This window comes from Phycodurus eques, chromosome 19 (genome assembly GCF_024500275.1).
Source record: "Phycodurus eques isolate BA_2022a chromosome 19, UOR_Pequ_1.1, whole genome shotgun sequence".
Lineage (NCBI taxonomy): Eukaryota > Metazoa > Chordata > Actinopteri > Syngnathiformes > Syngnathidae > Phycodurus > Phycodurus eques.
In genome coordinates this window covers 11903497-11927826 of record NC_084543.1, presented here as the reverse complement: position 1 = coordinate 11927826, position 24330 = coordinate 11903497, and the positions used below count along the sequence as shown (strand labels likewise).

The following is a 24330-nucleotide window of genomic DNA, read 5'->3' as shown; positions in this document are numbered from 1 at the left end:
AATGCCTCACAGTTCCCAGGTTTTGGGTTTAAATCCGGCCTTCCGGTTTCCTTTGTGGAATTTGCGTGGGTTTTCTCCGAGTACTCCTGCTTCCCCCCACATTCCAATAACATACAAGAAAATTGATCTATTATTGTGCTTGTTTTCATACTATGGCTTTTCTCACACCTCCCAATTTCCTGCAGACAAAGCTTAGTAAGCAAAACAACAATATCTCCATACAAGGCAATGCACACTTTATAACCACACATATAAAACCATGAGGTGAGATCTGTCAGTATTTATTCTACAACCCATTCCGGTCTCCATAACATAGATCATCTGGGAGAAACAAAATGCATATAGACAAGACAGTTTACATGAAAGTGAATTAGAGCCAGAGAGCAGATAACCATGGCATGTTTAAACATCTTTCCCCTCATCAGCTGAACAAAACTTCATCTGACAGTTTAATTTTTACATACATACATAATTCAGTGGTAACAGTATTACATCAGCTTTGTTTCCTAGCCCTCAGTAACCTTCCCATGTTGGGGGTGGGGGGGGGGGGGCATCATGAGAGCATGGAACAAAAAGTATTTTGGTGAATAAACCTGGAAAATAAATATAGGAAAGGGGAGACACTTCACATTCAACCCTTAATTATTATTTTTTTTTTGGGGTACAGCGGGGGGACAAATGAGCAACAGACATTGTGATAGAAAACCCAAAACACTGTTGGGGGACTTGGATATAATTCAAGAAATGCTTAGTGGAAATCACAAGTTCGGTTCAATTGTTTTGAATAGTTCCATGATGACACTGCAGGTGTAAATGGTTGCAAACAAACACAACTGTAGTAAAATGTGTGGCATGCACAACATTGCTCAACACAGCAACCTGGTTGAATAAATCTGATCAAGCTGGAGCTCCAGCGGTCACATTCTGACCCGTTAGTATAGAACATTGAGAACATCAGCGAGCAGCTACATGTGGGCTCAAAGCTTAACCCTGCAGGCAGTGGCTCATTGTTTTGACTTGGACATACGTCACATACGTTATAATGTCACGTACAGTATTGTGATGCATAACAGCAGTTGAAACATGACCACGGAGCAGTTGCTATTGTTTGATTGGACACAAGTGTGACATGTCAGGTTGTCTGCGAGGTATTCCGACACGTCCGTCTGATGCAGATCATGAAACAATCATTATATAATGCTTCCCGACCACCCCCAGCTGAAACCCGCCCCCGGGGTTCATCCCTCAGCGCTGGAGTGTCTTCATCCTGTTGAGAGCGGAACCAGCTTTGAACCAATCGATCTGCGTTTCATTGAAGCTGTGGTTGAGCTCCAGGACATCTTTGGTGCCGTCGCTGTGCTTCACGACGGCGCTCAAAGGCTGAGTGGCAAGAGAAGTCTGATTAATAAAGCGGGATTGAAATTGCAGGTCCAAGTACACAATTCCGATTTAATGCCTATACAGCATTTTCTCATGCATATTCATGGTTAGACTTTTTCACTGATTTTAGTGGGTGGGGGGGACATCCTCCGTTATTTGCAGAAAAACTCAATTTGCTGAATTTGTGTGCCAGACAAAACAATAAAAACAATACTTTGGCGACATCTTGGTGCCAAGGAACTATGTTGAAGTGAGTTGATGACTTTAATTTAAACTAAAGTAGTAATTTGGCACCATCTTGTGCCAGGGAACTGTTTTTTAATGTGATTCTTAGTGTTGTTTGGGCAGCCGCAGGCGTGTCGACATTACTATCAGTGTACGAATGACAATTCGATGACGTCAAGCTCACATTGACGGGATCTATCCAACCTGCACATAACGGATTTTCATCCACATTTGGAAGATCCCCGATTCCGATCTGAACATATCAGATGCCGTGTGATTTCTTTCTATTGACGCCCCCAAAACACACATCCAAACTGTACCACTGGAGACAAGCAAAATATTTGCCACTTGAGCGATGCAGTGTAAATCTAGTCTACCGGGAAATGTTCGGGTAGAACTTGAAATGATGCCGCTCTCACCTTTCCGGGAGTGAAGGTTTCAAGTCCATTAATGGAGATCTTGTCATCGGGGCAGATCTTATCATAGTCAGATGGATTGGTGAAGGTCAGAGGCAGCAAGCCCTGCTTCTTAAGGTTAGTTTCTAAAAAGGACGTAAAATGTCAGCCAAGCCACGGAGGTGAAAAAGATGTGCTGCACGTTACATTGATGTACCGTGGATTCTCGCGAAGCTCTTCACAATAATGGCTCTTCCTCCAAGGTGCCTGGGCTCGAGCGCGGCATGCTCTCGGCTGGAGCCCTCGCCGTAGTTGTCGTCTCCCACCACAACCCACGACACGCTGTTGGCCTGCACGCAACGCGGAGACCTTGTCCTTCTTGTTCACAACAAGTTTAAGGCGCCTCTTCGGTCCTCACCTTGTAGTGACGAGCCACATCTGGCACACCTCCGTACTCCCCCGTCAGGTGGTTCTTCACAGAGTTGATGGCATCATTCTCGCTGTTGACGGCGCCGATCAGCATGTTGTTGGAGATGTTGTCCAAGTGGCCGCGGAACTTGAGCCAAGGACCGGCGGCGCTGATGTGGTCAGTGGTGCACTTGCCCTTCACCTGCAACACAGACGATGTTCCTTAATGGTGTCACGGAGGAGACATGGTGGCAGCAGGTTGGTCATGTATGAGGCTCGGACCTTGATGAGAACCCTCAAGTCCTCGAGGTCTTTGCCGCTCCACCGGTCAAAGGGTTCCAGCAGCTGTAATCGGTTGCTCTGAGGGCTGACGTCCACCTTGAGGGCGGTGCCGTCAGCAGGCGGGTGCTGGTAGGTGTCCTGACCTGGGTCGAAGTCTCTGGCTGGGAGCTCATCTCCCACGGGGGGCTCCAGCTTGAATTTCTCGCCGTCGGCGGCCGTCAGGTAGTCGCTCTCTGGGTTGAAGTTTAGCGTTCCGGCGATGGCCAAGGCGGTGACAATCTACAGGAAATGACACGGATGACATGAAGAGTCAAACGGTACTGTATTCCCAAAAGCAGCGCAGGTAAAAGTCCTCAATACAGTGGAATTTTCAAAGTCAACTTTTATAATTAGGAATCTTACAAAAATTTGGTTTAGGGTTAGTCTACTCTAAAAGCCGAGTACAGTGTGAGTTCTGTTACATAAACCTTTAATAATGGCCAGTCTTTAAAAGAAGGCACAATCTGTATCATGTTTTATTGAAATTAAATCGGATCCGGAGACACAGCGAAACATGAAAGCCATCAACTGGTGCATTGCACAAGAAATTTACGATGACATGGACACTGTTGGATAAAGGATATCCATACAGACGGGTATGAAAAATTGGGCAACATTATATCCACTCCTCATATTTGTCTATTATTTTGCAACAACTGTTCAAATGTACAGATTCTACAGGCTTCATGTACAACCGGAGTTGGCAACACAGAATCTGTGTGGGCGATTAATTGTGTTTTAATTCTTTATCTGTTGTGTATTTTGACAGAAGAATATCAATGACCTGGGAACTGTTTTAAAATGTGGCAAAAGAAAATAACTCAATTAACATTGTTGTCATCATTTATACACTTAACTCTTAAGAATGTTACATTTTTACTTCAACATTGCTTGTACAGTTTAGAAAGGTTTTATGATGCAAACTAATTTGTGTTCAAGGGTGTACTGTATCTTTACCTCAGGGGACGTGACGAAGGCGTGCGTTGCAGGGTTGGCGTCGTTCCTGGCTGTGAAGTTTCTGTTGAAGGAGGTGACGATGGTGTTCTTCTCGCCTTTTTTCACATCACGTCTTCATACAAACAAACAAGTGTGAGCACCAAAGAGGCCAAATCTGAACCATTTTCCGATGGACTTTCGTCCCACCTGTCCCACTGTCCGATGCAGGGTCCACAAGCGTTGGCCAAGACGACACCTCCGACATCACCAAGGATCTTGGACTACACAAAAGCAATAACGTTAGATTTGAATCTTCATCGGCAACGTAAGACATTAAAAGGGCTTCTTTCTGTAGCATCACTCACGTAACCATCTCTTTCAATCGTGGCGCGGATCTGCTCCGAGCCGGGTGTGACGGTGAACTGAGCTTTGCACTTCAGGCCTTTGTCCAAAGCCTGTTTTGCCACAGAGGCGGCGCGGCCCATGTCCTCATAGCTGGAGTTGGTGCAGCTGCCAATCAGACCTGATACGATCAGGAGCGGGTAAATAAAAAAACTTTTGCCGTGATCAAACATTTTATAAGGCTCTGAGGAAACGATTTGGATTACATGCAGCAAAATAATGACTTCTTACCAACTTTGACCTCCAATGGCCAGCCATTCTTCTCAGCCACGGAACCCACGTCAGACACTGGGTGAGCCAGGTCAGGAGTGAATGGACCGTTGATGTGGGGCTTCAGCTGCAAAAAACAACGTATCGGCACATTTACAAACATTTCACTGCATAATCTAATGACTTCCAGAGCTGCAGAGGGAGTCTCTGTGACTTTGTATCATCTACAAGGTTATTTTAGATTTCCCTCGATTACTACTGCTGAGGGACTCCTGGAGTTTGTTTTCCTCCATTTCATAATATGCCGCCTCCGCCCAGTTGCCGCAAACTTCATAAAATAGATTAATACAAATTCTAAAGTGTGATTAATCTGATTTTTTTTAAATGTATCAATTGACAGCCCTAATCGGGATATCAAATTTTGTCCATACCGCACAGTCAGGCATCTTTACAAAGACATTTTATTTGGATCATGTTCAAATAAAGATGACAAAGATTCAAATAAAATTGTGAACAATGTTTTTTGGATAGATTTTTCCCCCCCCCCCACTTGATTTAGCTCATATTAAACATAATCCAAGTACTGTAAAAGTACAATGGTTCATTGACTGACAGTCTGTTGTAGGGAAAGATTGTATCAGGTCCTAAAAGACAGTGGGGATCGGAGGACCTCGCTTAGGCCAAGGATGTGTTTGTTTGCCAGAGCGGAGGTTAAGGAAGGCAAGCCATTTGCGCCCCACTTGCACAGGAAGTGGCGCCATCACCACAAGACGTGTGTGTGGAGGCAAAGAAGACAGGATCAAATAGGAAAACAAGAACACGAGCTTCAGTCTTTGCCTGGGGCCGAATTGGAGGCAGACTCCATTCTCGAGACTGAACTTTTGCCATACATCAGTAATATTTTTTGTAACGGTTACGTTATTTAATAAATCAAGGAGGGTGAATCTAAAACCTAACCAGCTACATCGACCTTTCTGAATTAGAGGAATGGTTCCGCCCGTTTTTGTCCAGCAACAGTTCACAGTGCAGACCCAAAATAACTGCGTCAAATGGATTATTATGAATTCAATCCATCCCACTTTGTATGGCATATTATCTGCTGAGATTTGAGGTCAAATATGACCGATTGGAAATAAAACACGGTCTTAAAAATGGGGACTGACCTCATCCAGATTGATCTCGATGACCTGGTCATACTCGCAGCCTTTATCTGGCACCAGTAGATCGGAGTACTCATTAGCCAGAGCAGCGATCTCTGGGGGCATGAGATGAACGATCAATACCTCATATTTACAAGTCTGACAGGAACAATGAATCCTTTGTCCTTTTTCTGAACTTAAAATGAAAGACAATACCTTAAAGTGATTGTGACGAAAAGGTTAACATACCTCCACGTCCTGTCTTCTCCAGGTAGGTCCTCATGCGGTGGTTGCAGGGGAACACTGAAGTTGTAGCGCCAATCTCTGCTCCCATATTGCAAATGGTGGCCATTCCTGCACACAAACAACATGAATCATTTCGTACAGGACACTGCAATGTTTCTAAAATGCATTTTACAAAGCCATTTCAAAGAAGAAGAAAAAAATTCTAATAGCAGCAGAAGAGTAAAAAAGCAATTCTTTTTTTTTTTTTTTAAAGACACACCAGTGCAGGAAATTGAGTCGACACCCGGACCGTGGTACTCGACGATAGCTCCGGTGCCGCCTTTCACCGTCAGAATGCCCGCCACCTTCAAGATGACATCTTTTGGTGATGTCCAGCCAGAGAGGGAACCTGTCAGCCTCACCCCGATCACCTTCAAAGAATTGAGGAAGAGTGCTAAGAAGAGCAGTACAGGTATTGCTTTTCTGGGGACTCGAAGGCAGGATTAACACTGCATAGTTCAAGTCACACACTTACGATCTATTCATTTATCCAGGTAGGATATGTGTCATGGCAAGGTAAAAATTAAACAAAACCAAAAAAAAGAAAAAAGTGGGGAATCCGACATCTTCAGATCATGATCAGGCCTCTTCCAAAAATCCAATTTGTATCACATATGCGGCTTCAACTTGCAGAGCAGATAAACCCAATCGAGCTTGACATCATCGAAATACATGCCTCAGTGATCAATACGCACCCATGTCTGCTCATAAGATACAAAGATTAAAAAACACCCACTGTAAATCGAAACTACAGCAAAAGCATAGAAGATTACATGTGATGTAAAGATGCTCGATCAGAGATGAATCCATTATTAAATAAGGAAAAGAATTGCCTCCAGTGGTGATTCGAGTAACGTGGCAGTTTCCCTCATTTAAGTTTAAATCAAAGTCAGCCAAGGCCAAGTAAACGCTATGCAACATTTAATATTTGTGTTGTTGTTTGCGTCCCATTTGACGCTGGTGGAGTTACGTGCAATTTGGGCGTCTGCACATGCAGGCTGTTTCACGTATTGCGTCAGTGTAAACAAAGTCACATGGGATGCGTGTCACTTGAAATGTAATCAAAAAAAATAATAATTTGATTTTGGGTCATTGGACCAGCAGTGGAAATCTAGCCAAAGAGATAAATGTTGGTCATCATTCAGCAACTTACTCTGAAGCACACACACTTGTGGTTTTTAGGCATATTCTGATATTTGCATTGGATTTTAACTAAGATCAGACGCTTTAAACACTCAAAAGTGGGCCAAAAACATCACAACAAAAGAGGTCCCTCATGGATAGTAAATTTAAAGAATAAACTCGAAAAGGGTCTTTCTGATTTTGTGTGTGAGTTGAAACGCTCCTCTGCCGACTGACATTGGGACACTTAAGCTCCCAGGGGATCCCCGCCATGACATCCACAGCATCAGCGCCTCCGACTCCGATGCAGATGGCACCAAGTCCGCCACCGTTTGGTGTGTGGGAATCTGTGCCGATGAGCATCACACCTGGATAAGCGTAGTTCTCCAGGATGATCTGAACACACAACATATCTTAGCTAACATGACAATTATTGCATTTTAATTCAAATTTAAGATTGTGTCATAATTCTTCACCTGATGGATGATTCCAGAACCCGGTTTCCAGAAACCAACTCCATATTTTGCACCTGCACTTGCCAGGAAGTTGTAGACTTCTTGGTTTACTTCCTAGTTTGAGATGAACACACATGAAGCTTTTCTTTCGACTTATTCCAACAACATTAGTGCATTGCGCCAGCCGCAAACTCACCTTCGCCCTGGCCAGATCCTGATCCCCACCAATCTGGGCCTCGATCAGGTGGTCGCAGTGGATGGTGGAGGGAACCGCCACCTGCGCCAGGCCACTGCTGATGAACTGGAGCATGGCCATCTGCGCGGTGGCGTCCTGCATGGCCACGCGGTCGGGACGCAGGCGCAGGTAGGTGCGCCCGCGATCGATCTCTTGGTTGTGGGGGTCATCGAGGTGGCCGTATACGATCTTCTCTGATAGGGTGAGAGGTCGGTTGAGTCTGGGTGGGAAGAATAGGAACAAGTGTTATTTGTAAGAAGTCTGAAAGATGAGGGGGTTCCTTTCTTTCATTGCAGTTGTTGCGCTGCGTTTAAAGACTTTTTTTCTAAAGGGTAATTTCAGGGAGATTGAGGTCTTTCATTACTTACCCATGCCTAAAATATTATGAAATACTGTATGTCTAAATCTGCTACAGAGTTGACAAAACGTTACAGTGAACCCCCGCTTATTCACAGGTGTTAGGGACCAACTATCACTGGAAATCTGAGAGGAAAATAACCTCATTATTTCAATACGTATTAACATGGGGTTGTGTAATAAGTATATAAAATAGTTCGGTACTGGTACTTTGAGGTCGAAATTTCATCTTTTTTTTTTTTTTTTTTTTAATACGAAGGGTTCAGCGTCAACTCGGTTTTGAGTTTCACCAGATTTCCCATGTTGTCAATATGCAATTGCTTGGCGACTGGACGTTAGCACGCCACTGTACCCCAAATGCTGAAGTGTGGCGTGCATAGTCCATTGCCTACATGAATAATTAAACCCAAACTAGGATCCCAAAACAGTTTAATATCATTTACAACATTTCCGTTAAAAATAAACAGTTTACAGATTATTTGTTTTCAACACTCGCACGTATGTCGCTGCTTCGCAACCCCTAAAAGTAACCATTATTACTTTCCTATTAGCCATTTGATTACATTTTATACCTAGTGAGTGACATCAGAAACATGGCTGGTTAATCTCCGTGTGAGCATCTGGATCCAAGGTTTGGCCTTCTTAGCTGTTTGCAAGTGTTCTCATTCTGTATTTTTATAATTGACTGCTTGTCTCGTTAAGTGGCTGAAAGTGCATCATCGACTCTCGCTTCCTTTTTTTGTTTCCAACTGTTACTTTCCTTGCTCTTTGCTAAACTTTTTGCTATAATGGCTTGTTCATAACATTCCACACGGGGAAAAAAAGCAGGGGGTCTCTCTATATGCTGTTGTGGAAAAACTGTGCCAAGGGTCAACCAAACATGATGTTGGGAGAGCAGTGATGCGTGCGGGCAGGAGGCAGGTAGACGCTAACCTTTTTCGCACGACGTCAACATTGGACTGGAGCTTCTCGTAGCTGACGAAAGAGGTGGGCTCGAAACGGCTCATGGAAACTTGGGCCTTGGCTCTGTAAGCTGCTGAGACGTGCAGACGCTGTGCGCCATGGCCCAGAGCAAGCTGGGGACGAATAGCAGACACATTCACACATTGTAAACGAAAATGTGCCACAGAAGTAAATACGTGTGAAAAAAAACTTTGTACATTTTTTCAAAGGGGGAAAAAAATGGCAAAAAAACAAAAAGTTGGCTGAAAAAAATGCCAGAATGTTGCAAAGTTATGATGCATTATGAAAAATTCATTGGCCTTTATCAGCCCTTTTCTTTTTTTAACACATTACAACATAAAACAAAGATAATGACAAAAATATATTTTTAAAGAATCTGGGAAAAAAGGGCTGATTTTTTCAGATTTTTCTCTCTGTTGTAAAAACAAATAGTAAAGGATAAAATATTCCAAAATTGTCAAATGTTCTGCCTGTAATTCATATCTTCATTGTTTAAAGCGTTAAGGGACCGGAAAATAAGTTGTATTTGTTATATAGCTTATAAATGAATCAGCCGATGAATCGGTTATCTGAACTTTACTCTGCAAAATATCTGCATTGACATGACTGTGAGTGCGAATGGTTGTTTGTTTGTATGTGCCATGCAATTGGCTGGCAACCAGTTCAGGGTGTACCCCGCCTCCTGACCCTAGTCAAAATTAACAAGTGTACTTATATGCTTGCAAAAATTAAATATTAATCATGATATGACGACTTTATTCTGAGAGTGTTTTCTTCTTTTTGATGTGGCCTTAGTAATTGTCATTTTGTGTTTTAGATTTATGAGATAGGCATGGTTATTGCTTTTTTTTGTAAGGAGAGGAACAAATAAAAGCGCCTGCCACCCACAAATCACACAGAGAGACCACACAAAAGCATAAACGACCAAATATAACTAATATATGCACCAAAAATAAAGCTACATTGGTAGCATCGTTGCAGCACCATATGAGAATGTATTTTGAAGTCTTTTGAAATTAATAATTCAAAAACCTGTTTCATATCAGCTTTTCTGATGGTAATTTATATGCCATATAACATCCAAATCAACAGTATATAGACTATACTCAAATATGAATGTACTAATACTGAATAACAATTGTTTTGGTCAATCATTCTGCTCCCCCGTACGTCTAACCTTGTGGTTAACCTTGTCATATCAGATCGAACTCTGTGCACTATATAAAATTCACTTAATAACTTTTAAGATTTAAGACTTCCATAAATTGCGTATTTTAAAGTCAGTGTATGGTACTATTGTTAAAATGTTAGCGCGATGCAAGTTGTTGCCCTCTGAATGCGCACATAGGGACGCGGTGACCCGGCTAGCTAGCTCCTTGGTCGCTATTTCACTGCATGTAGAGCCGCAGAACGCGTCCCTAAAGTGTTTCGATCTCATGCAAACACGAGAATAGGAAAATATAATGCAAAACATCAAAATGACAGCAACCACATCCTCAGTGATCAGACGAAAACAAGCAAATATGTGCCATACCTGAAGCCGCGCGACGGTGAGACAGTAAGTCGCCATTTTGTTCACTGACAAAGATGTGTCGCGTGTCAGTGACGTCACACAATTTATACGGCAAATGTTGCAGGTCCTTAAAGAACAAAAGGTTTTATTTTTATGGCTTTACTTTTTCTCGACGTTTATTGTCATCACAAGATCATAACTTGAAACTTGTTGAAACGCTAGTTTAAATAGAATAATTAACGTATTCCATGGTAAATATATGCAGGAAATTAGTTTAAATGTGGTGTTGGTTTATATGTAGCTGAAAGGATCTACACGCATTTGTACTTTTGGCTTTCTTTGGCTACAATTATTATATTTGTTGTAACCACCCTCAAAATTGTCAAATTATTTTAATAGATAGAAATAAATATACCAAAACAAATGTTAAAAGACGCAACCATCAACTGGAGGATGCACAAGTAACTGCAGTTCTCATTTTAGACACTAAGTGGCGGTAATGTAAAATCGACGTAATTTGGTTTACGGGTTCAAAGGTGAATATTGACGTTGCTCCGCTACGTTCGTAGCATGGTAGCCAACAATGGCAAAGCATCATCCAGATTTGATCTTTTGCAGAAAACAAGCCGGTGTTGGTATGTTTTATTTATTTCTACGCAATATCTAACAACTTACTATTGTTGTTGTTTTTTTTTGTAGATGGCCGTTTTCGGACATATTTAGCGCGCGCTAATGCCATTCAATTTGCTAACAGTTGTAGCATGGACTTCATTGAAATTTGGCTTCGGAGTTAGCTCAGACATGCTGAAGTTGATGTCTGTACAATACAGTAAACAACATAGTCCTACTATATGCTCCTTTTGTATGTAAGCAGATGATGTGTCGACTAGAGATGAAAGCATGAAGTGAAATGTGCTAAATGACTTGATTTCTTTGTTTGAATTCTGCAGCCATCGGGAGACTTTGTGAGAAATGTGAGTATTATATCTAATTTGTATTATTTATTTTGTTTGTAACCACAAGCTAAATTTGTTTATGTCCTATATGGTGTTACACACATTAATTTTGTGGTTAATTAATATTAATCAGTATTTGCCCAATGGGGAAGAAAGTATTCATGAGAAATAATTTTTATTTTTTGGATAAATGTTATATTTTCCAGATTTGTTGTCTTGTCGTAATATTACAACAATAAAGTTGTATTTTTTGTGTGGTAAAAGTAATAATTTTACAAGAATAAAGTTGTGTATTTCTAGGGGGGAAATTACTAAATTTTCAAGAATAAAGTCATATGCTGTATTAAAGTCGTATACTTTAAAAAAAAAAAACAAGGTTGTGTATTATTCTAATCTAAAGTATGTATTTTTCAGAAAACATTTATATACTGTATTATTTTAGGCTAAGATTGGTTTTGAGAATAGTTTTTATTTTTTAAAGGTGCATATCTTCAAGATATTTGTATATTTTTCTAGATTGCTGTATGTTTCTGAGATAAATCAGATGTTTGTTTTTTTTTCAGAAAACAGTTATATACTGTATTATTTTAGGCTAAGATTGCTTTTGAGAAGAGTTTTTTTTTTTAAGGTGCGTATTTTCAAGATATTTGTATATTTTTCTAGATTGCTGTATGTTTCCAAGATAAATCAGATGTTTTCGGGATATGTTAGATAATTTGAGATAAATTGGATATTTTTAACATAAGTCTTATATTTTCAAGGTTTCAAGTTGTAATATTGAATTTTATGAAGGCCATTATATTCGAGAAATAAATACTATATTTAATTTTTTTATATTTTTGAGAGAACAGTCATTACCAGCATATGTGATTATTTTAAGAAAAAAAAAGTGAAAGTATTTTTTTTCAATTGTCATAATATTACGAGAATAAAACGCTGTGCTTTTGAGAAAAATTAACGCATCTGTTGAGTAAAAATTTATTTGAGACATTGTAAATTACAAAAATACATTCCTTTATTTCAGGATTCGTCAATATTACAATCGTTGTATGTTTTCAACAAAAAAGGTGTTTTTTTTAACATAAGTTGTATATTTTTTTAGAATAAAGTCCTATGTAGGCGGCACGGTGGCCGACTGGTTAGAGCGTCAGCCTCACAGTTCTGAGGACCAGGGTTCAATCCCCGGCCCCGCCTGTGTGGAGTTTGGATGTTCCTGGGTGGGTTTTCTCCGGGCACTCCGGTTTCTTCCCACATCCCAAAAACATGCATTAATTGGAGACTCTAAATTGCCCGTAGGTGTGAATGTGAGTGAGAATGGTTGTTTGTTTGTATGTGCCCTGCGATTGGCTGGCAACCAGTTCAGGGTGTACCCTGCCTCCTGCCCGATGATAGCTGGGATAGGCTCCAGCACGCCCGCGACCCTAGTGAGGAGAAGCGGTTCAGAAAATTGATGGATGAAGTCCTATGTTACGAGAATGAAGTTCTATATATTTTTAGATCAAAAGTCCTCATGATAATAATCTGATGTTGATGTGCCAAAATACTGACCATTTAATTCCCATAATATTTCGACTTCTGTGTCAGATATATATATATATATATATATATATATATCTTTACTCTCATAAAATTACCAATTACATCTAAAAAAAAAAATATACAACTTTGTCGGATTTATACCTGTAAAAATTACGACTTTAAAATAAAGTAATATATTTTTTTTAAAAACAATTTACAACTTTATTCTTGCAAATGTACAGCTTTTATCTCATAGTGTAATATTTTCCATGTGGCCCTAATACTCCTCCTAAATTCCAGAACAATATGCCTAACTATACTGCTCCTCTTAAGGTGATGGCAAGTGTGTCATCTGTGATTCTTACGTGAGGCCTTGCACGCTGGTCCGGATCTGCGACGAGTGCAACTACGGCTCCTACCAGGGACGCTGCGTCATCTGCGGAGGGCCCGGAGTGTCTGACGCCTACTACTGTAAAGAGTGTACCATCCAGGAGAAAGATGTGAGTTGTCAAACATTTCACTCCACTACTGAGCAACTGCAAAGCACATCATCATCCACTGACACGCTCTCGCTCTTTTACAGCGAGATGGCTGTCCTAAAATTGTCAATTTGGGCAGTTCAAAAACAGATCTGTTCTATGAGAGGAAGAAGTATGGCTTCAAGAAGAGGTGAAGACACTGTCCAGTCTTCATTTATTGACACGTAGTTTAATGATTTCAATAAAAGATCTTTTATAGTCCTGTCCTAATTTGGGTTGAAATGCTTTGTCTAGTATATTTTAAAACTGTTCTACCATTATTTACCACTCCCTAATCTGTATGTTGAACTATTCACCTTGGATTGACAGCTCTGTAGTTGAATATCATGAAAGGAATAGAGCTCAAGACTTTATTTACAATTTTTTATTTACAATACATGAAGGTTACCATACTGAAAAAGTCATGACAGTTCTTTATAACGATGGAACTATTGTTTAAAAAAAAAAAAAAAAAAAAAAAAAAATACACAACCTCAAACGTTGACCTTTTTCTGAAAGAAGGCAGATATCCAATCTGGGATTGTAGCAGAATGCATGAGAACTACTAACAAGTCACGAAAGCCCATTGTCCATGTCAACCTGATATTAGAATGCTTTAAGGTGATGCTTGAGAACTCCAGTTAAACTGCACTTGAAAATGAATAAGGCTGGAAGTTCTTTTTGATATATCGAGGTATCTCATAAATCAACAAAATATCACAGGACACAACTTATATTACCAACATTTAGCACTCCTTGATAACCAACAGTCCCAAAATGTGAGCGGCAGAGAATTTGAACACGAAACAAACCCACAGTAGACAACAGAACTCCCTTGTACTAGTAAATGTAGAATACAAATTGAAGGAAGCACAGTAGTATGGACAAAAACAACATATTTGAACATTTAATAGCTCCAACTTTAGCTTCTGTGCGGTTTTGAATTGAATTAGATAAGAAAAAAGGTCAAATACTGTAATTTCTCGTGTATAATGCGCACCCATGTATAATACCCACCCTCAAAGTTGACCCAAAAATTCTGGGAAACCCTTCAATCAAAACATGGATGTAACAAGTATCAGAATTTTGTTCAAGGAATTATTCTGAAGTTAAGCACTTTATTTGGACACGTAATCCTTTTTTAAATTTACTTGCTCTTATTTTGAAATTCACAGCCCTACTTTTAGTGAGTAAATTAGTAAACACACAGTTGTTTGATTACCCAGGCACAATTTGTAAGATGGGTACAATTATTAAAAGAAAACATGAAAGACCAGGCGAAACGCATTTTAATTTTATATTAATGGGATTCAAATTCAATGGTCAAGCATTTCAGACCATTATCATTAAACAAAACCATAAAGAAATTAATGACTGTTGTTGTACATTCACCAGTCATATCAAAAACAAAAAATATTTCACATTCTGCCAGGGTATGTAAACTTATGAGCATAACTGTACATATATGCAGTCATACATATCCCTGTCATAGTGGAATGAAAGTGTAGGCTACACCTTTTCTATAACCACTAGGTGGCGGTGGCATTTTGGAATGAAAGTGTAGGCTACACATTTTTCATAACCACTAGCTGGCGGCATACATTTATAAAATGTGAAAGTTTTTTTACCCATTCGCCCCTATACCTATGTACAATGCGCACAATTGACAAAACAATTTTTTGGGACGGGTGGGAATGCACAAATTATACACGAGAAATTTCGGTAACCTAAATTGGTATTTTCTCTGCGCAAGCATTATTTTGGAAAGCCAGTTTAGTTTTGCTCCACAATTATCACACCTTCAGTAAAGGCACTACAAGTATCATACTGTTGATTGACACGTCAAACATTTGTTACAAAGCTGAACATAAAATGCAAAGACAGTGTGAGGTGCCCCCCCAATGCACACACAATCTCACACACACATCGCCACAACAATGTAATTCCGTGAATAAATTGTAATAATTTCCACCTGCTTAAATTTGGTGGGGGGGGAATTTCATTAAACATGGATCGAATTGAAAGGAACCTGGAAATAATCCAACACTATACTATGAAATGATTGATACATTTAACTATTGCAATCGCTACATTGTCACCTTTATGTAACTAATCTTAAAAAAGATCTAATAATGATAAAAGGTCACCGATAAAAGATCTCAAAGCCAACATGACAAAAGTACAGAACACGAGAAGCACTTAGAAGTCGTCCTCTCAAAGCTCCAGAGTTATCAGGTTCTATTGCATTATGCACATGCTCTGCTCCTCTTCAGATTCTTTTCTCATTTTGTCACCCCCCCCCCCCCCCCTTTGATTGATTTCTTCATACATTAGAAAAATAAATCAAATGTAGTCTAGAGGTCTTCTGGCACCGCTCTTGAAAGAGAAGAGAAAGAGGAGGATGAATGAGATATTGTTGGTGTGTCATTGCATCATGCATGTTTGTGTGATGACTTGGAACAGTTAACAAGGCGACCACAGCAGGAAATGACACCAGTGCTCTGGTCTGAAAGGGTATTTTACCCTCCTCCCCCCACCTTTGTTAGGCAATTACGGTTATTTAACACTATGGCTGACATAGAAGAGTCCAAACAAAGTCACTAATGCAGCATTGTGCTACACGTCATTCATAATTCTGTTTTCAGTCCCTTACAATTTTCCGAATTTGGCCTTGTACTTTCCCACGATGTTCTTGTAGGAGCCGCACTCCTTGCGCAGGTCCGCCACCTCCGTCCTCAGCGCAGAGTTTTCGCGCTCCAGGAACGCCGCTCTCACGGTGATCTGGTTCTCCTTTAGCCTGCGGGCGTCGCGTGAGCGCTTGGCGGCCACGTTGTTCTTCTTTCGTCTCTGCCAGTACTTCTCGTCCTTAAAGCAGAACATACCACATTTTGTCAATTTTCCTCACATGGTTGCTTTGGTAACCTGGGTTGGCTTAAGCCTACTGCACACCGAGCAACGCCGCTAAATTCAACTAAACTGGACAATCACACAAAAATAACAGTCGGCGACTCACCCTCACACACAAACAAATTGCTGCAATGGGGAAAAAACGCAACCCTTGGTGGTGTTATTGGAAAACAACATTTTGAGGCACTACGTGTACTTTCCTTTTCCTTTTTTTTTTTTTTTTTTTTTTTTTTTTTTTTTTAACTACAAACAGCATGACAAGAAAAATAAATCTGATTGCCCTGGCTGCTGTAGCTATAATCTTTATTACTCTTTTTGATATTGACTATTAGTTACTTAGCCAATACATGCTAACTGGCTAATATACAATATTAAGAGGACAAGAAGGAAGCCATGAATGAATTAAATTCATGAGATAAAAGTGATACAAGGATTTAGAGTTGTGTGGTAACTTGTCTGCTCATGTTTGCGCTTATTGCAGGGCTCTAAAAGCATGCAAATAACAGGAATGAAATGAAAAGACCGCAAAATGTAACTTTCCTCAAAGAACGCTCATCCCTAAACAACCACATGCCAAGAAGAGGAAGTGCTGGATGTCACAAGCCAAAATTGAAGCTCTATCCAGATCATACCCAACTCCACTGAGGTCAGGGTTCACCATACCAAACCGTTCCACGACAAGCTAAATTTAAATGTATGGCTTAGAGGAAACAGGTTTCAGATCATACACCCAAATGTATCACAATCTTCGGACCAATCCAATAATAGAAAGCAACAAACCTCTTCAGGCTAATCCCGTGTTATTCTCAGTGAGCAGGATTGTGAAATGCATTAATTTCATATTATGTTAATTGGAACTCTTTATTTCCATTCCAACATTGCCATTGTGGTCTTCACCTCAGTGAAAGGATACGATCACAAATACAAGTGGGTGAGTGGTCTTGAGAACCGTCCTCTCGGTCTTTCCTCTTGAGGGGGGGGAAAAAAAAGGTACAGGTACAAAAAATATATAACATTAATGGCTTTTTTGCGCTTTCAAATTCCACTGGTCAAACACATTCTATCCAGCTATTAATTTCCTTTTAAGGTGTGTTTTTGTGGGAAAATATTTCTTTCCTGTCAACACAGTTATTAAATTCGTGTCAACAAAGAGTCACTCACTGACTGGAAAGAAGTGCCGAGTCACTGTGAGACACCACACCAAAACGGCTTATCTGCATGTGGAACGGCTGCCTGCACTACCCAACACACACTACTCAATGTAGCAATCTGCATTTGTAAGAATTTTATTGAGGTGGTTAACCACTAAAATTGAACAAAATAGGTCTCTCTTTTTTCCCTTGTTTATTCAGCAGTTACATCCTAGCAGTGACGTTGGGGCACAAATGGTTGTACTCCACTAATTCTGCCACACAACAAGTGGCTACACAAAAATCGGAGCAAATTCCGTGATCTAAGATAGCAAAAACATTGTTTTAACTGTGAATTTTGCACATCTGTTTTATTTGCTACATTTCGCTTGAAGGAGAAATTGGAAGAGAAACACTTGAGTTGGGATGAAACCCACCACTTTATTTTTTTCCCATTAAAATGCGACTTCGCCTCGGTATGAGTCAATATCCAATCTTGTGAGTTGCTTATTGCAGTGGTCCTCAACCGTTTTACACCAAGAACCAAGCAGAATTTGTATTCGTAACATACAGTATGCATGTGCAACATTATGCAGTCTGAACATTACCACTATGCTTGAATATACTGTAGGACAGTAAGAAAAAAAAAAAAAAAACTGTTCTTAAATAATAATTCAATTAAAAAAATGAAAAATTGATTTGAAAACAGAGCTCTAAAAGATGACATGCAAACATGCACTTAAGTGTGTACTGAAGTGTACTTAACAAACGTACTCGTACCAAGAAGCTTACAATGACGAGATCCAATTCATTCAGAGTAAATCATCGTAGTAACTTTATTGTGATAGTCTGCGGACCCAAGTTGGAAAAGAAGATTGCCCCTGTACGTACCTTCTGTTCTTCAAGAACAAACACTTTCTTGGCCTTCTTAATCATGGGCTGAGGCTTGAGCTCTTCAACGCTGAACTTGTGCTTGCGAGGGTCAAACAGTTCTCCCCCCGGTACACTCGACAGGACCAGGTCGGTGGGGTCCGGCTCGTAGTTGACGTCAACCTCGACGTCGTCTGGATCGATGTCATCCGCTCCCTCTGTACCTGTTGTCACTTCTGCGGAGAAAGACCAGGAAGATATAGTTTGCACAGGTTTACAAGTGAACTGTAACATACCGAGGACCCAAAAATTCTAATTTCACAATTATCAGTATGTATTTGCAGCCGCTAAGGGAAGGTTTCCCCTCAAACAACCAACACCTTCTTCCCTTTCCACTCACCTGTTGTTACATCACACGTGATGTCAGTCACTCTTGTTATGACCACCACCTTTTCACCGCACTTGTCCAGCTCGTGAATGGGCAGCAGGGGCGCGTCAGCCGGCTTAACCGCCGCGTCAGCCGGCTTAACCGCCGCGTCCTCCGGGTTGACCTCGACGTGTTCTTCGGGCGAGGTGGCGATGCCGTTCTCCATGAGGAACTCTTCGAGGTCCATGTACTCCAGGTGGAAGTTCTCTCCATCGTAGGGAATGGTCTTCTCCCAGATAGCGGGCGTGAGGGCTGCAGACGGCCCCATCCCGCTGCCGCCTCCGCCGACGTCGGTGATGTCATCCAAACCCATCTTCTCCTTGTCTGTGTCTAACACAGGAAATTAACACACTAACACTCCGTCTTGGATCTTTTCACACATGTAAAAATCTGCATCAAAACAATTACGTCCGTAATAGGCACATTTGTGTTGACTGTCGTTCTCGTTTAAACGGTGGTTTAAAATGCACACATTTGGAAATATGCTCTTGGGGAGTGTGTCAAACTAATTTAAATATTAAGACAACTATAATCATGGTTTTACGGCATCTGACTGACTGACTGACTGACTTTAGTAAGGGAACCAAAAAAAAAAAAACCAAGACTATTAAATCAGATCTCAAATGTCAAAATTCAAACTCAGCAGTCAGCACTATTTTGCAGACAAACAAAAATACCATTGCTAATAGATTGAATTGGATAGTTTATGTATGGACAATAGTTTTATTTTCTATTTTGTGCAGTGCACTTCTTGTACGTATGCCATTTATATTACATATATTTCCTATATAGTTTATGTATGGACAATAGTTTTATTTTCTATTTTGTGCAGCGCACTTCTTGTACGTATGCCATTTATATTACATATATTTCCTATATAGTTTATGTATGGACAATAGTTTTATTTTCTATTTTGTACAGCGCACTTCTTGTACGTATGCCATTTATATTACATATATTTCCTATAGCCACAATTGGTGCTGAAACGATGCAAATTTCCCCATTGCGGGACCAATAAACCTTATCCTATCATACATTACAAATATTTATTAATAATAATATACTTTTAACCTGCCCACATTCTGAATTGATGCGTGCAGTGACGTACTAATTCATTTCCAGTTCAGACACGGCGTCCTGTGTGGATGTGTATTATTTAATATATATTTAATCTCTAAACGCGTATTAATTAGCCTGTTATTTTGTTGTTCAAAGTTGGTTATTCTGTGCAAAAATGCAGTTCCAGCCAGACCTATGTGACAAGTGTATTGTATCGCCAAATGACTTATTTAGATGTTTTGCGACTGCATGTAACGTAGCAAATTAGCATCAGTGATTTCCGTAACAAAACAAAACATTTGACAGCTCTGGTTTTAAGCGAGCGAGTCTCAGCCATGCAGTCTACGTTGTGTTTTACAACAATACTTAACTATGTCTAATTTTTTTTTATGTAACTGTGGTGGATGAAATAGTGAAGGATCATATTTGAAAAGGTGTCCATTTTTTTTCCATCCTGATTGGTTAGTCAGCGCAAAACCATGTTAAGAGCTCATTTTGATGAGCAAAACATGTCGACACTGCTCAAGATGAAGTAGGCGCCACTGATAGACTGCATTTTTAATCAAGAATTGATGGGTTCTATAATCGCAACGTGGTGCTAGTGGAATTAAGAAGTGAATTGAGTCAGTTAAGACACCACTGAAGGCCAGGTACGTAGATTGACGGTAAATGTTTATTATTGTACATTCATTGTCCCTGTTCAATACACCAAGAAACAAATAAGTGGATTGGTCATAAAATGTGCTTAGCAAACACAGGAGGACAACCTATTCATGGTTTTGTTGGATGAAGACAAAACCCATAGGTTATAATTCAGCAGGTGCACAGTCACAACGCCTTAAAAAAATACAATTTTAGGAATGTTTGCCTCCAACATCAAAAACAATAAATAAATAAATACATTCTAAGACATTTTCAGACATATTTAAAGTTAGAGGCGTGTTTTAACCTGGCCTGCATGGTGAGACAGGTCAAATTAAGTCTGCTAAAGTACATCACGTTCAGCATAAAGCAACCCCTTTTTTTTTTTTTTTTTTTTTTTTTTTTTTTAAATCACGTTGTTGCCCCCTTTAAATCCGGTTTTAAGCAACAAGCTGCCTTGTTTACATTGCGCCTTACCATCGTCACCGGCCAGTATATTCACCGGAGGCATTTCCATGATTTTCTTCAGAACCACCGGCAAAGCAGTGGGGGCCCCGGCAGCCGCTTCCAGCGTGGCGACGATCGCTTCGACCGACATTGTCCCCTCGCCGTTGACGTACTTTGCTCGCGTTGAAAACAAGACGCTCTCAGCTCGCTAACTTTTGCTCAACAGTTAACGCCGTCGAGTATAAATATTCGCGCGTTCGCTATTCCGTAGCGAGTCAACAAGCCGCAATTCGTCGATAGAGTTGTCACACTTGCGAACCAGATGAGGCGGACCGCAGCTTTTGGTGTGCGGAACAAGGCCGCACCCTTTCCCTGCGCTGATTGGTTGAAATATCATAAATATTAATAGACAACTCTACGATTGGGCGGATTTGCGTGAAGAACCAATGGGAAACGTGGTATCAAATAGCAGAGTTGTCATTGGTTGACCGAGTTACATATTGCAGAAAACGTGTCACGAAGAAAATATTTTATTTTATTATTTTTTAAACACTCATACAGCCTGTACTGTACAGTATAGGACACGCTCACCTTTTTTAAAAAAATAATTAAATCATTCGGCAACCGCTAGTCCAAGTGCAAATGTCGTGTATGTTGTGTACGTTGTGGGCGGGCCAGGCGCAGCTATCACGTGCGTCATGTCAACACGCCAATGGTGTCATGTGCACATGCATAGAAGGAGGCCCAAAATGTCTTGTCAACATCTTCATTTGGCAAATCCTCGCTGTTAACCTTTTAACTAAATAAGTTGACATCGTCAAGCATCCATCCATTGATTTCGATAGTGCTTGTCCTCCTTCGGGAGCAGCCTGATTGGAGAGGCAAGGTACACCCCGGAATGGTCAACACTCAATTGCAGGGCACTTATGGACAAACAACCGTTGGAAAACTCATATTTATATGTATGGACAAATTCAAGTCTTCAATTCAATTGATCTAGCATGAATGTTTTTAGAACGCTGGAGGAAGCCAGAGAACATGCAAACAGCGTACGGGAAGACCAGAGCCGAGATTTGAACTCCTGCTGAACTTCCAGAACTGTGAGGCGGACGTGCTAACCACTAGGACACGGCCCATTAAATCATTTCCTGTGTTGCATCAGTCTGAATAAACAAATGTAGGAAATGGGAAAGGAGAGGCTGTTTCTCAAATTTTGCTTGAGTCACTGTGACTCTGCTTTTTTTTTTCTTGTTTTCTTTTTTTTTGCTTTTACACCATTATAGCACAAAAGAAGTCAAAAGGCCACACTAAAAACTGTGCCATACCTTAATTTCACTTTTAGTGGCTGGATTTATAAATCCCACCTACCTACAGGTGCATCTTAATCTTACTTCAACCACAACTGCACTGCGCTGCACATTATCCAACATGTGCTCCACTATTGTTACCATTATAGTCACATCACGATCAATTATTTCTTGCGGTGCACTACAGCTTCAGCTGTTCCAGCAGTCCGGGGTCTCCGTTGTCGTATTTTACGCTTCATAATGCGCCACACATTTTCAATGAGTCTGGACTGCAGGCAGGCCAGTCTAGTACTCTCACTCTTTTACTAGGAAGCCACACTGTTGTAACACGTGCAGAATGTGGTTTGGCATTGTCTTGCTGAAATAAGCTGGGGCATCCATGAAAAAGACGTTGCTTGGATGGCAGCATATGTTTCTCCAAAACCTATATGTACCTTTCACCATTAATGGTGCCTTCACAGATGTGTAAGTTACCCATGCCATTGGCACTAACACAGCCTCATACCATCACAGTTGCTGGCTTTTGAACTTTGCGTCCATAACAGTCTGGATGGTTCTTTTCCTCTGGCCCGGAGGACACGACGTCCACAATTTCCAAAAACAATTTGAAATGTGGACTTGTCGGACCACGGAACACTTTTCCACTTTGCATCAGTCCATCTTAGATGAGCTCGGGCCCAGAGAAGCTGGCGGTGTTTCTGGGTGTTGTTGATAAATGGCTTTTGCTTTGGATAGTAGAGTTTCAAGTTGCATTTACGGATGTAGCGCCAAACTGTATTTACTGACATTGATTTTCTAAAGTGTTTCTGAAGTGTTCCTGAGCCCATATGGCGATATCCTTTACATATTGATGTCGGCTTTTGATGCAGTGCTGCCTGAGGGATCGAAGGTCACGGGCATTCAATGTTGGTTTTCGGCCTTGCCGCTTACATGCAGTGATTTCTGCAGATTCTCTGAACCTTTTGATGATATTACGGACCGTAGATGATGAAACCCCTAAATTCCTTGCAATTGTACGTTGAGGAACATTGTCCTTAAACTGTTCGACTATCTTGTCTTTGTAGTGTATTCAATTAAATATAGGTTGAACATGATTTGGAAATCATTGTATTCTGTTTTTATTTATGTTTAACACAACGTCACAACTTCATTGGAATTGGGGTTGTATACACACACGCACGTATGTACACTAGTGGGTCACTTCTGCACTCAGCTTGGATTATTAGGGTTATGCAACAAGCACACAATAGTGTGCAGCCATTTTTGATGATGTGTTTAACATCACAGTGCTAAATGAGTGTGTCGGTGTTTGTTCTGGCGGCGCGGTGGACGACTGGTTATAGCGTCTGCCTCACAAGTCTGAGGGGTTCAATCCCCGGCCCCGCCTGTGTGGAGTTTGCATGTTCTCCCCGTGCCTGCGTGGGTTGTCTCCGGGCACTCAGATTTCCTCCCACATCCCAAAAAACATGCATGGTAGGTTAATCGAAGTCTCTAAATTGCCCCTAGGTGTGAATGTGAGTGCGTATGGTTGTTTGTTTGTATGTATGTGGCCTGCGATTGGCTGGCAGCCATTTCGGGGGGGGGGGGTACCCTGCCTCCTGCCCGATGATAGCTGGGATAGGCTCCAGCAGGCCTGCGACCCTAGTGAGGAGAAGCAGCTCAGAACATGGATGGATGGATGTGTTTGTTCTCACTTACCATTTGCGTCAAAACTCGGGAAAGCAAATGGAGTTTCCAGAAAAGTCCTGAATATCTCTGGGATGTCTGCTGTAGTCATGGTTTTAACCTTAACTTTTACGCTTTTAAAAAAATAAAAGTTGAAGAAAATACATTTGTCAGAGGCTATAACGTCAAAATAAGATACGGAGCTGATGCAACGTCAGAATCTGTGAGAAGACGGCTCTCATTCAAGACTGACAGCTATGAAGTGTTTGGAAGGGAAAAAAAGTGAAATTTGTGTCAAACTTCACAGGTTACTTAATAACCCCCGCCCATGTGCCATTCAGGGCCAATCAGTTGCTAACATTTCCCCAAGTCATTCTCGCAAGCACCGCTAAATGGCTCTAATGGCTGCCAATCATGAACTGTGAAGATGTTACTTAAGCGAACAAAAAAAATACAGACGCTGGTTACATAAATCGTATACAGTACTTAATTAAACTAAGGAGTGGCGATACATAATGCAGTTAGTAAAGTGACTGAG

The 24330-nt window shown here is 40.7% G+C and overlaps 3 protein-coding genes across 4 annotated transcripts; 1 reads left to right on the top strand and 2 right to left on the bottom strand.

The window, feature by feature from the left end:
* Positions 1–265: 265 nt before the first annotated feature.
* aco2 (aconitase 2, mitochondrial) lies at positions 266–10436 on the bottom strand. The gene is made up of 17 exons (XM_061706756.1): positions 10368–10436; positions 8804–8946; positions 7475–7733; positions 7300–7392; positions 7061–7219; positions 5922–6072; positions 5666–5770; positions 5441–5532; positions 4299–4404; positions 4031–4188; positions 3873–3946; positions 3687–3798; positions 2691–2969; positions 2419–2610; positions 2218–2350; positions 2025–2146; positions 266–1380 (listed from the first exon to the last, which is right to left on the bottom strand). The coding sequence occupies exons 1-17, from the start codon at positions 10401–10403 to the stop codon at positions 1246–1248; spliced, it is 2349 nt and encodes a 782-aa protein (XP_061562740.1). The 5' UTR covers positions 10404–10436; the 3' UTR covers positions 266–1245.
* Positions 10437–10872: 436 nt separating this feature from the next.
* Positions 10873–14108, top strand: phf5a (PHD finger protein 5A). Its single transcript, XM_061705999.1, has 4 exons — positions 10873–10981; positions 11297–11320; positions 13154–13320; positions 13404–14108. The coding sequence occupies exons 1-4, from the start codon at positions 10930–10932 to the stop codon at positions 13491–13493; spliced, it is 333 nt and encodes a 110-aa protein (XP_061561983.1). The 5' UTR covers positions 10873–10929; the 3' UTR covers positions 13494–14108.
* On the bottom strand, positions 13696–24080 carry tefa (TEF transcription factor, PAR bZIP family member a). 2 transcript variants are annotated; one of them, XM_061705998.1, is made up of 5 exons: positions 23826–24080; positions 18646–19002; positions 18267–18481; positions 15992–16203; positions 13696–15714 (listed from the first exon to the last, which is right to left on the bottom strand). In XM_061705998.1, exons 1-5 carry the CDS (start codon positions 23902–23904, stop codon positions 15693–15695), a joined length of 885 nt encoding a protein of 294 aa, XP_061561982.1. In that variant the 5' UTR covers positions 23905–24080; the 3' UTR covers positions 13696–15692. The 2 variants fall into 2 exon arrangements, with proteins under 2 accessions (XP_061561982.1, XP_061561980.1); XM_061705996.1 differs by lacking the exon at positions 23826–24080 and adding an exon at positions 20851–21424.
* Between the last annotated feature and the right edge of the window lie 250 nt (positions 24081–24330).

Bases quoted from the DNA above. Each gene is read 5' to 3' on its own strand.
- phf5a (XM_061705999.1), top strand. From the start codon at position 10,930: ATGGCAAAGCATCATCCAGATTTGATCTTTTGCAGAAAACAAGCCGGT. The intron at 10,982-11,296 runs GTATGTTTTATT...TGAATTCTGCAG, and splicing joins CAGAAAACAAGCCGGTGTTG to CCATCGGGAGACTTTGTGAG. The intron at 11,321-13,153 runs GTGAGTATTATA...GCTCCTCTTAAG, and splicing joins CGGGAGACTTTGTGAGAAAT to GTGATGGCAAGTGTGTCATC.
- aco2 (XM_061706756.1), bottom strand. From the start codon at position 10,403: ATGGCGACTTACTGTCTCACCGTCGCGCGGCTTCAG. The intron at 8,947-10,367 runs GTATGGCACATA...ATTCGTCCCCAG, and splicing joins TCACCGTCGCGCGGCTTCAG to CTTGCTCTGGGCCATGGCGC. The intron at 5,533-5,665 runs GTATGTTAACCT...TCATGCCCCCAG, and splicing joins GGAGAAGACAGGACGTGGAG to AGATCGCTGCTCTGGCTAAT.
- tefa (XM_061705996.1), bottom strand. From the start codon at position 20,971: ATGTCGGTCGAAGCGATCGTCGCCACGCTGGAAGCGGCTGCCGGGGCC. The intron at 19,003-20,850 runs GTAAGGCGCAAT...TTCCTGTGTTAG, and splicing joins TATACTGGCCGGTGACGATG to ACACAGACAAGGAGAAGATG. The intron at 16,204-18,266 runs GTACGTACAGGG...TTCTGCTTTAAG, and splicing joins TTGTTCTTGAAGAACAGAAG to GACGAGAAGTACTGGCAGAG.